The sequence below is a fragment of the Silurus meridionalis genome, chromosome 8, assembly GCF_014805685.1.
Source record: "Silurus meridionalis isolate SWU-2019-XX chromosome 8, ASM1480568v1, whole genome shotgun sequence".
Classification (NCBI taxonomy): domain Eukaryota; kingdom Metazoa; phylum Chordata; class Actinopteri; order Siluriformes; family Siluridae; genus Silurus; species Silurus meridionalis.
In genome coordinates this window covers 4282697-4298790 of record NC_060891.1, presented here as the reverse complement: position 1 = coordinate 4298790, position 16094 = coordinate 4282697, and the positions used below count along the sequence as shown (strand labels likewise).

The window sequence follows — 16094 nt, the reverse complement described above, 5'->3', positions numbered from 1 at the left end:
TTCTGAGGGTAAGATATTCTTTTAGGGCAGGAATCACACTGTGAACCAAAGGTGGTGGCTAATATGGTGCGAGCAAACATCATGGGTGGAGATGAGATCACACAGAGTACACGACCAGTCCTGAATGGTGTCTTTCCAATTGACTAAAAGTGTCTTTAAGGGACAGTCTAGATGTAATACACTATTCCCAATATAATGTAATACATATCCCAATGTGTATGTCAATCCTGTATCCTTCACTGATTGATGCACTATTTATCTCTGGTTGTCCTAGCTTGGGCTTCTCAGTAAGGCACAATACAACACCCATGATACGAGATGATGATTTCTACTCACACCACCAACACTGACGTATCAAAAAAAGAAAAGTGGGAATGAGATGATCCTCATCCAGCGACTCGTATTCTTACAGGCACTCAGCATTCAATATTTAGAGTTCTACAGTGTAATGGACAGAGATGCCCAAATCTAGAGCCTGTGGGCCAAAGTTGGTCTCTGGTGACATTTATTTTGGCCTGGCATGCTATATTTGAATATGAGAAGGTGGGGAAAATCCCATTGACACAGATCCTTATTTCTAATTTTATTTTTAAGCTGCAAAATTGTTAAATTAAATATAAAGAATATAAATAAAGGAACCCTTTTTTAAATTTAATATACATACATACGTTCTTTTGCTTTCTCAAAGCATAGCAACATGAACATTTACTTTAATGCTACATTTACTTTTGGCCCTCAAACAAGTTTGGCCCTTGGAAAAAAGTATGAAAAAGTATGAGCTTGTCCAGTATTAAATAATTTAAAAAAAAATTCTTTCGAGTATTTATGGTTGATTAATAAATGTAATTTTAAAAGACTTTCAGTCTTTTTTTTATTGGTTTATAGAAAACGCTGGTGGTGATATCGGTATGTTGAAAAGATCTAAAAGGAAATGGTGGTATCGCCGGTCCCAGCAATGAGCTGAATGTAGTCTGCTGTAGTGGATTGGGACACAACCCTGAGTAAAGGACTTCCCGGTGCGATTTTTTTGTTGTTACTCTGTTTCTTAGGAAACGGACTTGTAAAGTGTGTGAGGACAAACACACCGATTCACTGAGTGGAAACTCCTCCGAAATGTCTTCTTCCAAGTCAGGACACTTTTCTGAAACAGCTGCTACACGCTTCAGTGCCTGGACACCTGTGATACATAAACCTGCCAATCAGCAGGTAAGTGACATATTAATACATTCATTATCATCATCATTAGTGCATAAAGACAAACTTTGAGATAGATAGATAGATAGATAGATAGATAGATAGATAGATAGATAGATAGATAGATAGATAGATAGATGGATGGATGGATGGATGGATGGATGGATGGATGGATAGATTGATAGAGACATAGATGACTGATGGATGGGTGGATGGACAAACAGACAGAAGTAAGATACAGGCAAACGGTAAAAATGCACGATAGATGGATGGATGGATGGATGGATGGATGGATGGATGGACAAACAGACAGAAGTAAGATACAGGCAAACATTGGTAAAATGCACGATAGATAGATAGATAGATAGATAGATAGATAGATAGATAGATAGATAGATAGATAGATAGACAGACAGACAGACAGTCTGTTTGTTGGATGAAACTTGAATGCTCTAGAAGAGTAGTGTATTAAATTAAATTGTCTCCAAATAATAATAATAATAATAAAAACAGCATGTTCTTTTTGTAAAGCCTACGTTATAATATTAGCTGGATATCAGAGTTAAGATCATGGTAAGATGTACATGCATGTGATTGGAACGTGAACAGCTCTTCCAGGACAGAACGACTCTCATTCTGCACTGGTTTGACCTATGGACGGATGGACAGAGACAACATTTGCTTCAGCTGTTGTTAAGAAGATGTTCCAAGTCCCAGCTCAAGTAAATCGATCCAGACTTCAGTATGTGGACACTTTACCAGTACACCTGCACTATATATATATATATATATATATATATATATATATATATATATATATATATATATATATATATATGTATATATACATTTACTAGAGCAGAACCCAAATGTACTCCAGCATGACAAACACAATGTCAATGCACCTGCATACAAAGTGAGGTTTCTGAGGTTTGCCAGTTGGGATTGGACTGGAAGAACCCAAGTGACCTACTCAGAGCCCTGACATTAACCCTACTGATTGCATGCAGGTCCTTCTCATCTGAGTGGTCTAGTCTGAAGTCTAGTGGAAGTTCTTCCCAGAATAATGAAGGCTGATATAGAAGTCCTGAGAAGGTATCTCAAACAAGCGTGCATTAATGTAATGGTCAGGTGTCCACAAACTTTTGGCCAGACTGTATATATAATTAGCTTGTATCATGGTGCTAAAAGGCAAGCGTCCTTTCATATGTAATTTTCTACCATAGATCCATCAGTGACTACTTTATTAAAGCTGCTCCTTTTACAAGACTGGACTTTACCACTGTACTGCCGCGGATACTCTCGTTGTACATCCTGTCCTTCCTGAGCCCTTTGGACTTGTGTTCTGCAGCTCAGGTCTGCTGGTACTGGAAGTTCCTTTCAGAGCAGGTGACTATTATATGTTGCTTGCTAAAACACTCAGTGGTTCAGTATGATTCAATGATTCATATATGTTTTTGAGAAAATATTTTGGATTTACTGAGCAGAGTTGCACATAGAAGGAACCCAAGCAAACACACAAAAAACATGCATGTGAATATACCGTATGCCAGCCAGATACAGGATTGCAAATAAAAGGATGCAAAAAGGGGTTTCTGTCAAAATGAGGTGGAAAGTAACGAATTACTTTTACTTGCGTTATTGTAATTGAATAGTTTTTGTAGTCGTGGCTTTTACTTAATAATGTTTTGTTTGAAGTGGTGTACTACTTTTTATATCATTTCTGTTACTGAGTAAAAATGTAAAATAAAAATCATGCAGGGAAAAAACAAATTGTACCCTGGAATCAATTGCACTGATTGATTGATGGGTGGGAGAACAGACTCATTAGAAAGAAAGATGGAGACCCTAACCCTAGTTTGAGATTTATATCACTTTGTCCTTTTTGAACTACAATAGAGAATCCCCTGTGGTAAAAAAAAAACAAGGAACTCTACATTTAAGTTTGAAATTTAAATTTAGTTTAAAAATTTTAATTTTAGTTTACATTTAAAATTAGCTTCTTCCACATGATTGGATTTTTAGAATTGTAACTTTACTTGTACTTAAGTAAAATCTCATTTAATTAACAGTACCTTTACTTGAGTAGGATATTTCATTACTCTTTCTACCTCTGTGTATTACTCAGGATTGCCTGTGGGCTCCAAAGTGTATTCGACAGGGATGGTTCCTCACCTATGCAACCTCTGACAACGAGTATGGTGCTTGGAAAAAGCACTATGTAGCCTGTGCTTGCACCCTGGATGTTTTGTTCCCGCGTGAAGCAGCGGACATCTACGGTACTCTGAACCAAACTTTGCCTGAAGCAGAAGAGGAGGACGAGAAACGAACAGAATGCCTAATCAGACGCACCATCTGCGAGAAGATTTTGGAACGCAAAAGTGAGCTAAAGAGATTTATTATACTAAAAAATGTTTATGCTGGAAAGGCTAAACACCATTTTTGTACCAATGGTAGTTGGTAAGCAAAGCATTTCTCAACAGAAGCTGATTTGAAGAGCAGGAGTGGGTGGTTAACCAACTCCACAGGAACTTATGCAAGCAGTATCAGACAAAAATCCAGCCTACTGGCTCTGAATCGTATTACCAGCCTTGTCAAACTAGGGGTAAGATCGCACAAGCATGTACTATTAATCTGCTTGATACACAGCCCATGCAGGTGAACCCAGGCGATATGCTTATTTTCAAGGACAAATGCCGATCAGAGAGCGTCTTTATCGCGAAACAGCGGGGACTTCAGCTGAATTCAACCGGTCAGACATCATTTGCTTCAAGCTCAATGAAAACCTTCACAATGAGGTCGGTGACATCATCTGCCCCCCACTGAGTCACTATTTCTCCTAGTTTTTATACCGTAGAAGTATAAATATAATTTTAAATGCCAAAGGAAATTCTTTTACCTTTACAAAAAGGTGCAATGGAACTAAGAACATATTGCACATAATATGCTACCGCACATAATATAAAATTGCATGTAATACTAATGAAAGAACAGTTCTCCGTAAAAGATTCTTTGGTACGTGAAATTGAATGCCGACGACTTCTTGCAGTGGGCCCTTAAATTCATTCGTCAGCTCCGTCAAGAGCAACAATCCACCCCACTTGCTGCTTCTGTCATCCAGAATTCCTGCTTATGAGGTAAAAAGTCTCCAGAAATTAATACAGGTTTTTTTTACAGTCATCTTACATACCGTCGATTGGCGCAGTAGGGTAAAGGGTAGCATTACTGCCTCATAGCTCCAGGTCTCTGGTTAAATCCTGATCATAGGTAACTGGAATGTGGGTTTATGATAAGTTTTTTTTTTCAGGTTTGTTTTCCAGAATCATAAAAAATACAGATTACGAATATATAATGAATATATTGCATGTATTATAGTTTTATCCACATTGACTTTTTGTCATATCCTTTTTCAGATGGTGCTCTGTGGAGCTCTGGTCAATGTGGTGCCATTGGTGTATGACTACAGTGGAATGACTTTAGAGGCTCTTCTCAGTCTGGCTGAGCGAGCTACACAGGGCAGAGCTGTACAAAGTATTGGGATCATAGCTGAAGGAAATCCTGAAGAGATTCACCTAATAGAAGGTGCTACTGTATATGGCAGGGTCTAACAAATAACTGAGAAATTATGAATGTTTTGCAAGTCTTGACAAATTCGGTGGTTCACCCTGACGTACACGCTGTTCCATTGGGTGTATTCAACAAACTTTAAAACATTCATTACTGTGCATGGAGGCTACATGAGTTTCTTTTGACTGGTGGCATGAACAGATGAGATTTAAAATTAATTTTAAAATTAAAATTAGCCATGAGAGAGAATCTGCTGCAAGCAGAAGCAACACTGGTTCATGTTTAGATATGTTTTTCTCTACATTTATCAAGAATTGGTTGATTAAACACTATGCTGGGTCATAGATTATTATGGGATAGATAATGTGCTATTAAGCTGTACACAATCAGATCCTTTTGTAACCATGACAGTGTCAGAACCCTTTCTGGAAAGGGAGGAACTTACTAAGAGACACATAACGCCTTAAATAATATTGTTGCATTGTTTAACATACAGTATATATTTGTATATTGTTATTTGCCTAACTGTCAATTTCCTGAGAATAAACCTGATTTATTTTAACCATTAATCACAGGATTGAGCATCACGGAGAAGAGCGTCTTAAATCCAGATGTGAGGGCATTTTGGGAAAAGCTCAGTGGCTCGGTTGTACCTGCATCTGAAGCAGGGCAGCTAAACATTTTTGTACCTTTGGCTTCTTCTGGTCAGTTTTTATAACTGGAGCAGTGTTTTACTTTTTGAAAAACTGTGTAATGAATTGTAAAATGGCTCTTTTTAGTTGAAGGGATGGAGCTAATAAGCAAATTGTCCACTCTGACTGGTTTGAGCGTCAGGGCACCTGTAGGATTCTGCACCGGTTCTTACCAACACAGTGAGTAAGCACCTGAAACAAACTGAGGAACGAGTTAAGCTGCTTCAACACAATTCATTCTTTTTGCATTACTTTTAATTCCACTGTCTGGTGGCCCGGAAGAGAATAGGTTCTTCTTTAAATCTGGTTCTTCTTCATATCATCTCAGGAAGTTTGTCCCACTTTTGCTCAGGGGAGATTCCAAATTTAGATTCAGATTTCTAGAATCCTGTATGTTATGTTAAACAGACTAAAGGGAAGAAATTATCATTCATTAATGTATACATCTTACTTATAAATGACTTAAATGGATAAGTGTTATGTTTTAAGGACTAAGTGTTTATGTAAGTGTTAAGGACTAAGACACGTGTTCTCGGTTTCGCAGTTCTGGGTGAGTGGTCCGGGAAAGTTGATTTCCCTCCGCTGCTGTACTTGAATGAAGGCCCCTTGACTTTGTGGTGCAGGCAGGCAGAATGGATAGAGCGGACACTGCAGGGTCTAAGGAAACAACTTGAACCACAACTGCAGCTCCTGAGTTACGAGACAAGGGGGCGCACACTCGGTAAGGCTACATGAATGTGATCTGCAAGGGACGTATAATATGTTAAACCTCACATAAAACCAATATGTAATATGACAGACAGAAAATTACAAATATGACGACAGTTACACTGCTTTAATTCCACAGGTCTGTTTCTTTGGGATCATGTAAACCTGCCAGTTTTAAAGCTTAAATCAGAAGTTATACAAGCTGTAATCGAGGGTCTTGTGGCACTTCAGAAAGAAACATCAGTACGTTAAGAGTCCCTATGTGTAGTATACAGTATTTTCAATTCTCTAAATACTTTCTTTGTTGTCTTTTGATGTTCTAAAGTATTATAGTAGTGTGTCATGTCGTATTGTATTATTATATTGTAGGATAATCCGCTGGAGTTCCTGGGGAATTTTCTGCTCAAGAAATGTGTGGCTGGTACTGTGGAAAAATCCCACAGCTTGAACCACAAGGTCCCGAAAGTATGTGCGTTGTTTGTGTGTCAATGAAAATAAATTAGGATTCTTCTAGGCATGGACCCAAAAATGAATGTTAATTTAAAATCAAGCATCCTGGAATTTTCACAAAAACACATATACATGTAAGTGTCTCTGTCCTCTGTTCACGTAGAGTGTGTTCGGCGAAGCAGATCGACGTGGCGACGTGGTCATGGAGCTTCTGAACAGCGAGAAAGCTTACGTGTGTCTGCTGCAGGCTGTACACGGTGTCTACTACGTTCCACTAAGAGCAGCTCTGGACTCCAACCGAGCGATAATCAGCTCTGCCAATCTTGTGATGCTCTTTAATCCCATGCTGGACATCCTGGAAGCCAATACGTAAAAAAACTTTTTTTCAGTGCATAATTTCAGTGTGGTACTTCTAAAGCCTAGAGCAGGGGTCACCAGCCTTTTTGAAACTGAGAGCTACTTCTTGGGTACCATTAATGTGAAGGGCTACCAGCTTCCCCTGGCCTAGAAAGACCTGTTATATTGTACCGGTTATTCAGTAACTGGAAAAAAGGCGTTATAACAATCTGACAAAATACATCTAGCATGTTTTATCTGCAAATTATACAATATATGGACATAGGTTTGAGGATTTGTATGTTACTTTTAAACATCTCATTCCATATTTAGTTCCCATTTCCTGTTATAATAACCTCTACACTTCTTGGGAACATGTTCCACTAGATTTTGAAGTGTGCTTGTGTAGATTTTGGCTGGAAAAATCCCAATACTTTGGGGAAAACAGTGTATTTGTGTCTGACATTAAACTTTCTTAAGTGGTAGATTTTGTCTTTTTCAAATTTTTTTTTTTCCTTTAAATAATAAAATAAATTTAAACTTGTTTTTTATTCGATGTGTGGATGCCAGTGTTTTTCTGCAGGACCTGACCGAGAGGTTGGAGGAATGGAGTCCTCTGCAGTGTGTGGGAAGTGTGTTTGTCCGATTCTGTGCCAAACTACGGGCTTACACCAATTTTTTCAACAACTACGCCACTGCTATCAAAACAATAGATAAGGTAGAAAAGAGCTTAAAAATGCCTTCTTTTTAATAGGACCCGAATGATAGAATTGAAAATAGAAGGCTATGCATTTAGCTGGGAAAACCCAACCCCAAGACCAAACAAAGAACTATTTAAGAGAACTTAAATAGTGTACCAGAGAGACAGAAGACGGGGAGCTTTCCCATAAAAATGCAAAAAACAGCAAAATTACTGATTAAAATAACCACCTGCGTATCATCTTCTTGCTCTCCAGTGCAAAGAGACGCTTCCTGTATTTCGCGCCTTTATAAAGAGACACAACCGGACTCTTGCTACTAGGATGTTAAGGTAATTCTGAATTTCGAAAGAACCAGAACAGCTTCAATCAACTTCACCTTCAATCTTAGTGTATGTTTATATTCTGTGTCCTAGTCTACAGGAACTGTTTCTTAGTCCGTCCACGAGGATGGAGGAGTATGTGACTTTGCTCCACTCTTTGATGCTACACACACCAGCCGAACACCCCGATCACACACACATCTCTTCAGCCTTAAAGACATTACGGAGTTATAGGAACTTCATCCACAAGGTAAAAAGCCATATTTTATGCTTGAAGGACTGTCATATCAATTTTTATTATTATGTTCAGTAATAACATGTTTTGGACTCTGGATCAAAAGGTCACAAGTTTAAATCCCAGACCCACCAAGCTGCCTCTGCTTGGCTCTTAACCCCCAACTGCTCAGTTGTAGGTCGCTCTGGATAATGGCATCTGCCAAATACAGTAAATGTAAATGTCCCGAGTGAGCGAGCCAGAGGTGGCAGTAGTGAGAGAAAAACTCCCTGAGATATGAAGAAGAAACCATGACAGGAATTAGATAAAAAAAATGAACCCATCCTCATCACCAACACTGGACACTCATTCGTTATAATTGTTGAGGTCACCAGAGTCCAAATCTGTTCCTAAACCATTGTAGCAAGCTGCTCATTATTAATTACAGTCCACATCCATCGTCATGGTTCTTGAGTAGAACCATCCACAGTAAGTCTTCCCAGCTCTGTCACCTCCTCATCTGCACTAAGAGCAGATCAGCTTCCAAACCTGAGACTGCATCAGAACCATCATAGATCCCTAACCATCCATAACTCCTCACGATGGCATCGTATAACTAATAGAGCATTGCATTCTGGAGGGATGTGTCCAGCATTTGCTGTGTCCTCTTCTGCAATAGAGTATTTATATGCTCCACTGCAGACATTTTTTCTCTAAATAAACACTGGAAATTAAATGTAACTAAATATTCTGAACTCGTTTTCTGTTCTTGTGTCAGTTGAAAAAAAGTTCCAACCAGGAGGAGAAAATGCTGGAGGTGCAGAAGATCATTCAGGGCTGCCCAGTGAGTTGCACTGTTATAATTATTAATGAAGCAGGATCAGGTTTTAGTGAGTTAATAGCGCATTTTAAATTGTTCTCTGAACAGCGAGCGTATCCCAACTATGTCCACATGACAAGTGTGTTCTGACCCAAACTGAATACAAGCCCTAATCATTGACTTATTGATTATTTTAGAATCTAGAAGAGGGAGGCCGATACCTGATAACCTTGCAGGATGTGGCGTTACTGAGCTGCCTTAACGAAGACATCGCTCCATCATTCAGGTATAACGGACAGCTTCCTTACACAGATCAGGTGACAGACAACACCCTTGAGGTGCACCAGTGTTGATTTCAAGTTTTTTTTTTTTTTTTATACTCATCACTCTAAATAAACTAAAGTTTGCGGACACCTGACTATAAGATTTGTATGTGGTTTTTAAATAGCCCATTTCACATTTAGTCCCTATTTATATGTTATAATAACCTCCACTCTACTGGGAAGATGTTCCACTAGGTTTAGTAGTCTGCTTGTGGGGATTCTCATGTAGAACATTCATCATGTTTAATAGGGTTGAGGTCCGAGCCACTCAGCATCTTCCTCCAACCCATGCAGGCCATATCTTCAAGAAGCTGGCTTTGCACATTGTTATGCTGGAACAGGTTTGGTAAATTCTAATAGCACCACCTCCAGAGACTTTGTGGAAACATTTTGGAGAAGAATCGCATGTGGCTGGAAAAGTCGGGTGTCCCAATACATTCGGACACACCGTGTGGCAACCTTGTGCATTGATGGAAGTCGGTTCCCTAAAAACTCTTTGTCTAAAAGTTAAGAAATGTGTCTCTTTGTCAGGATGTACGAGTGCTTTAAGGAGCTCGGATTGTTCCTGTTTAACGATGTCGTGGTTCTGACGGAGAAAAAAGACACCCATGTGCCCTTCAGTCTTGCAGTGAACACATCTCACACGTTCCTGGCGTCTGTAAGCTTGCACTGCCTCAGCGTCTCTGACATGGTGGACACAAAGTGTGAGTATAATATGGATGCCAACGAATATGCAGATGTTATTTGGATATTAATCTGTATGCTTATTGTTTTAGCCTAATTTTATTATTATTATTATTATTATTATTATTATTATTACTCTCGTTTCTGTCTCTGGTATGAAGAAATGCTGTTTAAAAAAATATTCATTTTGGTATATTTTTTTCCTCCCCAGACGTGCAGAATTCTTTCCTCCTGGAGAGCCCAAACCGCCAGTGGATCTGTGCCACAGACCGAGAGGAGGATAAGATCAGGTTTCTGTGTGCATTAAGTGGCGCTATAAATGCAGCCAGGCACAAATAATGCAGACGTAGCTTCATTTATAACATTCATCTAGTTCATATATCTTGTGTATCGAGGAATTCATCAGTCAGTGGCTTTCAACAGTTCAATATGTCCAGTAGCAAACAGTAAAAGTGATAAAGAGTAAAAAAAAAAAGTAGGACTTATGGATGAACATCTGTAGAATTTTATACTTACAAATAAAATATGTTATATTGGAACATTTAACACAAAATCACAGTAGTCATCGAATGTAATCATAATAAATAAAAGATCCATTAAGGAACAAAAAAATGCAATCATTTCACACAACTTGTTGGGAAGAACGATTTCAACGGAAATATTAATTACAATTACAATAATCATTTGTTCAGCATGTTTAAATAAACAGTAGAAGCAAAGGACTGCTGTAGGTAGAACTTTGTAGGAATACTGTGGATCTGGATTAAATGTACTCTGAATGATCACAGGTACAGGAAAGGAATATATCAGGAAATACTAAACTTTGACCCATCATTATAATTGTTGTTTATACGACACGACTCTATAACCGAAGCTTAAACCAACAAACACATTGTGGTTTACCATCATCAATAATTTGGGGTGTTGGGAGATTTTGTGAGAATGTTTTCCACAGTTTTATAGCTTGTTATGACTGTTTTCCGACTCAGAGTCCTTCTGCATTTTGGAAGACTGTTGATTGGATTTTTATATAATGGCCTTCAAGTATAAAGGATTTCCTTAGAGCTCACACTGCCCTAATAATATAATCTGCACTATATTTCCTTTAAAAAATGATTCTGACAAACATTTAATAGTATTCCAGAATATATGGCTTTCTTCATGTTGGATATGTTTCATGCATAGTTCTGAATCCTGCCGAGCAGGAACTGTTTAGCGTCTGGTAAACAAAGCAGCGCAGGACTTTGCCCCTAGCTTTCACGCCTACCCTCTTTTCATTGAAAAGATAAGCACGGCTTAAGCCAGTTTGCACACACTGTAGTGTTTGTGAAGCCATTTAGACTTCTTTAAAAGCTTATGAAATTTTATATAAGGAAATTAATGTTGTATATGTTTTAGGTGTGTCTTTTAATAAATCTAACCGGTGTAGTAGACTCGGTAATACACAACCTTTGACCTCCAGAGCGAATAAGAATTGTCGAATCTGAGTAAATAAACTCCTCGCTCGGGTACCGGTGACTGCCTGCGTACACGTTCTCGTGACTGTCCCGTCGGAACAGCGGCACCACCTCGCTAATCCGAGGGCCTACGTCCGTGGGGGTTTTCTCCTCCTTCCCGTTTGCCTTTTCAGTCTGGCCTGCAGCAAAAGAATCACATTTGAGAATATTTCTGATAAAAAAAAAATATAATGATAAATACCATGCACATATATTTCGAGATGGCTAAGAGAAGCTAGCATAATTTCTCAATACAGAATTTTATGATATTGTCAAATGAAGTATTTCACAGGACTTGTCTTTTAGGATGAGTATTACTTGTTATGCAATGTTATGGCGTTCCTTTGAAGCCATATACTATTGGTTTCCATTAAAAGCACAATAAAAAAAATATTTTAGGGTTTATATCAATGGTAGGATCTAAAATGTGGATTTGTAACTGCCGAAAATGATTACATGCAACTCCTTGGGTGTTTATTGGCCAGGCAAAATGTCAGTCACATACACATTACTTACTCACAGGTGTGGATTAAAAGCACATTTAAGATTATTTCTGTTTGTAAAAAAATGATAAATGGTACACACTGGGGATGTGCATCTCCATAACTGAGGCCAAAAATGATTCGACTCTCCAACGATACAATACATTTAAGATACATTTAAGCAGCTACCAATATCGCAATGCAGTACGATCTGATTTTGATTTGATTCAACACAATGTGATTCAGTACGGTACGATGCAATGGAATAAATATGATGATATGGTACAGTTTTTTTGTTTTGTTTTTTTTTTTAATCAGACTGACAGCAAATCATACTTTTTTTTTTTTTAAGTGCCTTCTGACCTCTAACGCATGGCCCTTTCACAAACAGGCCTTTGTAGTGCAAAAAAAAGAAAAAACATTAAAACCAGATGTTCTTTTCCTTTTCCTGTCTTCCATAGTTTTCTAATTTCAAATTCGAATTTATATACATAATTTTTTTGCAGATGATATTGTGATTTGTGGTGAGAGTAGTGAGCAGGTTGAGAAGAGCCTGGAGAGGTGGAGGTACGCGCTGGAGAGAAGGGGAATAAAAGTCAGTAGGAGTAAGTCAGAGTACATATGTGTGAATGAGAGGGAGGGCAGTGGAGGGGTGCAGTTGCAGGGAGAAGAGGTGGAGAAGGTGGAGGAGTTCAGGCACCTGGGGTCAACAGTGCATGGAGTGTGTTAGAGAAGTGAAGAAAAGAGTGCAGGCAGGGTGGAGTGGGTGGAGTAAAGTGTAGTATCTGTGAGAGTGAAAGAGAAAGTTTATAGGACTGTGGTGATTGAATTTTTTTTACAGGTCTAACAGGATTAAAAATATAAACCAGTAGGTCTAAAAACTCTAAGAAATCTTTTTCCTACCTGCATCTTGGTTTTTAGATACAGATTCCACTCCGTTTGTTGTATTCGGCCACTCAAAATACAAGCCGAAAGCGATGTCGTAGTAATCTGTGGCAAATTCCCAAAAGAACGTAGAGCCATGGTCATGAGTGGGAATGTGCACGGTCAGCACTTCACCTCTCCCTACAGTGATCACAGACTCGGCTTCCTGCTGGGTCCTCATCTTAAATTCGTTTACCTGAGGCATCGTCCACATGGAGGGCGCCAGGATGGGCATTTCTGCATTAGACAGTAAAGATATAATAATCCACTGGTGCTACTAGATTCATTTCATTCCTCATAAGCAGTGTTTACTGAGCATTAGTGAGAACTTGATGCTTTTTCACACATACCTCCTGGCATGCTTTCGACGAATAAATGACATCTGGGGGTTGTTTCGGATGTGGTCCTCTGTGCAGACTCGGGCTGGTTGATTGGGTGTGTAACTGATGCTGTGTCACTCGAATCTGGTGATGGGGATTCAGCCGTGTCGTGCTACTTAGGCATAAACACAAACGGCCATTTTTGCCTTACTATCATTGCAAGGATGGTCAATAGACGTATAATAAATGTGGCCAATTTATGTAAGGTAAAGTGAAAAGGAAATATTTCTACCAGTATACATTATATAGACAAAAGTGTTGCGACACTGGACTTTTTCCAGCCATACTGTATGTGGTTCTTTCCCAAACTGTTACCATCCAAGTGGTATCCAAGTCTTTGGATGCAGTAGCACGGAATTTTCCCTGGACCCAAACCAAGAGCCCCAAACCTGTTCCAACATAACAATGCCCTTGTGAAAGTCCAGCTTCATGAAGATATGCTTTAAATGGGTTGGAGTAGAAGATCTTGAGTGGCCTGTTTTACCACTCTGACCTTAACCCTTATGATTGGAATAAATGGGAAAGAATGCACCACAGGCCTCCGCACACCACATCAGTGCCTGAATTTACTAATACCCTTGTGGCTGAATGAGTACAAATCTGCACAAGCACACTCCAAAATCTAGTAGAACATCATCCCAGAAAAGTGGAGCTTATCATAAGAGTAAACAGGGACTAAATGTGGAATGGGATGTTCAAAAACCACTTACCAATCAGATGTCCACACATTTGTCCATATAATATATTCCATAAATTTGCAAGTTGCTCACAAATGGAGATAATTAGTAGAAAATTTTCCATGGGATGGACAGCAGATAAGCCTGTTTGGGTGCAGCTCAATGGCAAACAGTAGATAGATACTAATAAGATAAACCTGTTTGACTTGGTGTGTATGGTGAGCTTGCAGGATACACTCGCAAGACCGGTGGATGAGTCGCTGCTGCTGGTCTGAGCATTTAGAGGACTGGGGATTCTCCTGGAAGTGCACTGGGTTTGGTGTATTCAGAGCAGCCTCCACCTGTTGCCTTCACACACACACACACACACACACACACACACACACACACATTATCTTTCTAAGAACATTTCACTGAAACTATTATAATAGATAATGCAGCTATGAATGCTGTAAAATGCCTTCAGCAAACCTAACCCAATGAAAAGAAATATGTTTGTAATACCAACATGCAGATATTAAACCATTCCAAGCCATTTCTATCGGTGTGTTGGATCGGACGTGTGCTGATATTTTGTCTGACAGCTTGAATGTTTCAAATGTTTTATCAGTCACCTGATAGCAAATGACCTTCATGAGCAAAAACGGTGTGACATGGTATTTTTTGGAGCAACTGCTCCTATTAATCTACATGCATAAAATGACACTATTTAAATATACCTATTAAATGCATGAACTCACGACAGTAGCAAATTAGCTGACAGAAAGCTGATCAAACGTTTGTGAATTGCCAATCAATAGTTACACACATCTGCAAGTTGCTTAGTAAGCGATCGGCCTCCTGCCTCCTCTTCTCCTCCTCGCGACGCTCTTTCTCCTCCTCTCTTTCCATCCTGAGACGCTCTTCTTCCTCTCTTCTAAATGTGTACACACACAAAAACTCAAATGATTTCTTTTTTCCTGTTTTGGTACGTGTTTGACACTGAAGTGACTGAAATATATTCGATTTAATACAGCATCGCATTTGCACAAAGAGTCCCACTTACAATTTCCTCTCATGTTCCTCCTTCTCGATCTTATGAGAGGTGACATACGGAGAAAACAGGCTACAGCACGAGTCCAGAAGTTTCACAAAGTCCTCCATGGCATCCTCTTTAGCTGTGCTGCCCAGCTCTGCCCACTTGTTCCTGCCCATACAGTGATATAGTGTCTGTTATGCAAAATTAAGTCTCATGTGTATGAGGAACCTGTGTATGGACAGATCGTGTTTTGCATACACATTTGTTTTAGAGCTCAAACTGTGTGTGTACAGTGTGTGTCACATTGTAAATGTCCAAAAATAATATACCTTCTATCATTCCCCAGGACGTCGAAGAACCCAACCTCAGGGCAAAGCTTTGGATTGTAGGGGCCGAGGAAAATTTGTTTCTGAAGTGCAATAAACAGCAGGTTTTCTTCATAGGTTGGATTGAAAGCCTTGCCGTTCATCTCTGGAAAAAAACAATCCCACAAGTACATTTGAATAGATCTTTTGAGATTTGGATCTCAAACCCAAATGTTTTCAATGTATAACAGAAAAGACCACTGATCTTGCTGTTCTAATACTTTAGGAGGAAACTGTATGGCTGATGATTTGTGATTCCTAGAGTTTATCAAGGGTGATCCTGAAGATAGATTTGCATTGGGAGGATTTTCTTGATCAGTTAAGATACAGGAAATTGAATCTTATTTATAAATAAAAAAAATAAAAAATAAAAAATTGTGTTACCTTTAAAAAATTTAAGTGCAAATCCGAATATTGCCTCTAAAGAAAATCCCCAGTTATTTCCAACGTTCCAGTTCCTCCGCTCCTCATTTTTACTTGTTGGATTTCCGCTTTCATTTTGCTCACAAACAGTGTTGTGGTGGTTGGAGGTTTCTCCAGACGCTGGCGCAGACATGACGCGAGACGCAGGCGCACCGTCTGGATGTCACGCGCAGCCCAACGACCCCACAAGCGCGTCTCACACTCACACGCACACTCGATGCACACAGACGTTTGTCAATGTCTCGTAGAAAAAGCGAAACAACACTTCCTCAAAGAAAAAACGAATCCCAGTCCGCCCATGAAGTCCGCCTCCAGCCAAT

At 39.2% G+C, this 16094-nt stretch overlaps 2 protein-coding genes across 4 annotated transcripts; one reads left to right on the top strand and one right to left on the bottom strand.

Annotated features, from left to right (window-relative positions):
- Nucleotides 1-965: 965 nt before the first annotated feature.
- LOC124390374 (epithelial cell-transforming sequence 2 oncogene-like) lies at nucleotides 966-10360 on the top strand. 3 transcript variants are annotated; one of them, XM_046856272.1, is made up of 21 exons: nucleotides 966-1206; nucleotides 1813-1916; nucleotides 2421-2583; nucleotides 3323-3575; nucleotides 3678-3799; nucleotides 3883-3992; nucleotides 4244-4331; nucleotides 4608-4776; nucleotides 5337-5465; nucleotides 5541-5633; nucleotides 5998-6174; nucleotides 6301-6404; nucleotides 6531-6626; nucleotides 6775-6980; nucleotides 7518-7665; nucleotides 7904-7977; nucleotides 8062-8218; nucleotides 8961-9026; nucleotides 9200-9288; nucleotides 9857-10029; nucleotides 10221-10360. In XM_046856272.1, the coding sequence occupies exons 1-21, from the start codon at nucleotides 1114-1116 to the stop codon at nucleotides 10346-10348; spliced, it is 2742 nt and encodes a 913-aa protein (XP_046712228.1). In that variant the 5' UTR covers nucleotides 966-1113; the 3' UTR covers nucleotides 10349-10360. The 3 variants fall into 3 exon arrangements, with proteins under 3 accessions (XP_046712228.1, XP_046712227.1, XP_046712229.1); XM_046856271.1 differs by having other exon boundaries at nucleotides 1804-1916; XM_046856273.1 differs by lacking the exons at nucleotides 1813-1916; nucleotides 2421-2583.
- Nucleotides 10361-10491: 131 nt separating this feature from the next.
- zgc:162964 (uncharacterized protein LOC560569 homolog) lies at nucleotides 10492-16094 on the bottom strand. Its single transcript, XM_046856274.1, has 8 exons — nucleotides 15736-16094; nucleotides 15316-15457; nucleotides 15014-15154; nucleotides 14777-14884; nucleotides 14166-14316; nucleotides 13262-13403; nucleotides 12891-13148; nucleotides 10492-11645 (listed from the first exon to the last, which is right to left on the bottom strand). The coding sequence occupies exons 1-8, from the start codon at nucleotides 15905-15907 to the stop codon at nucleotides 11404-11406; spliced, it is 1356 nt and encodes a 451-aa protein (XP_046712230.1). The 5' UTR covers nucleotides 15908-16094; the 3' UTR covers nucleotides 10492-11403.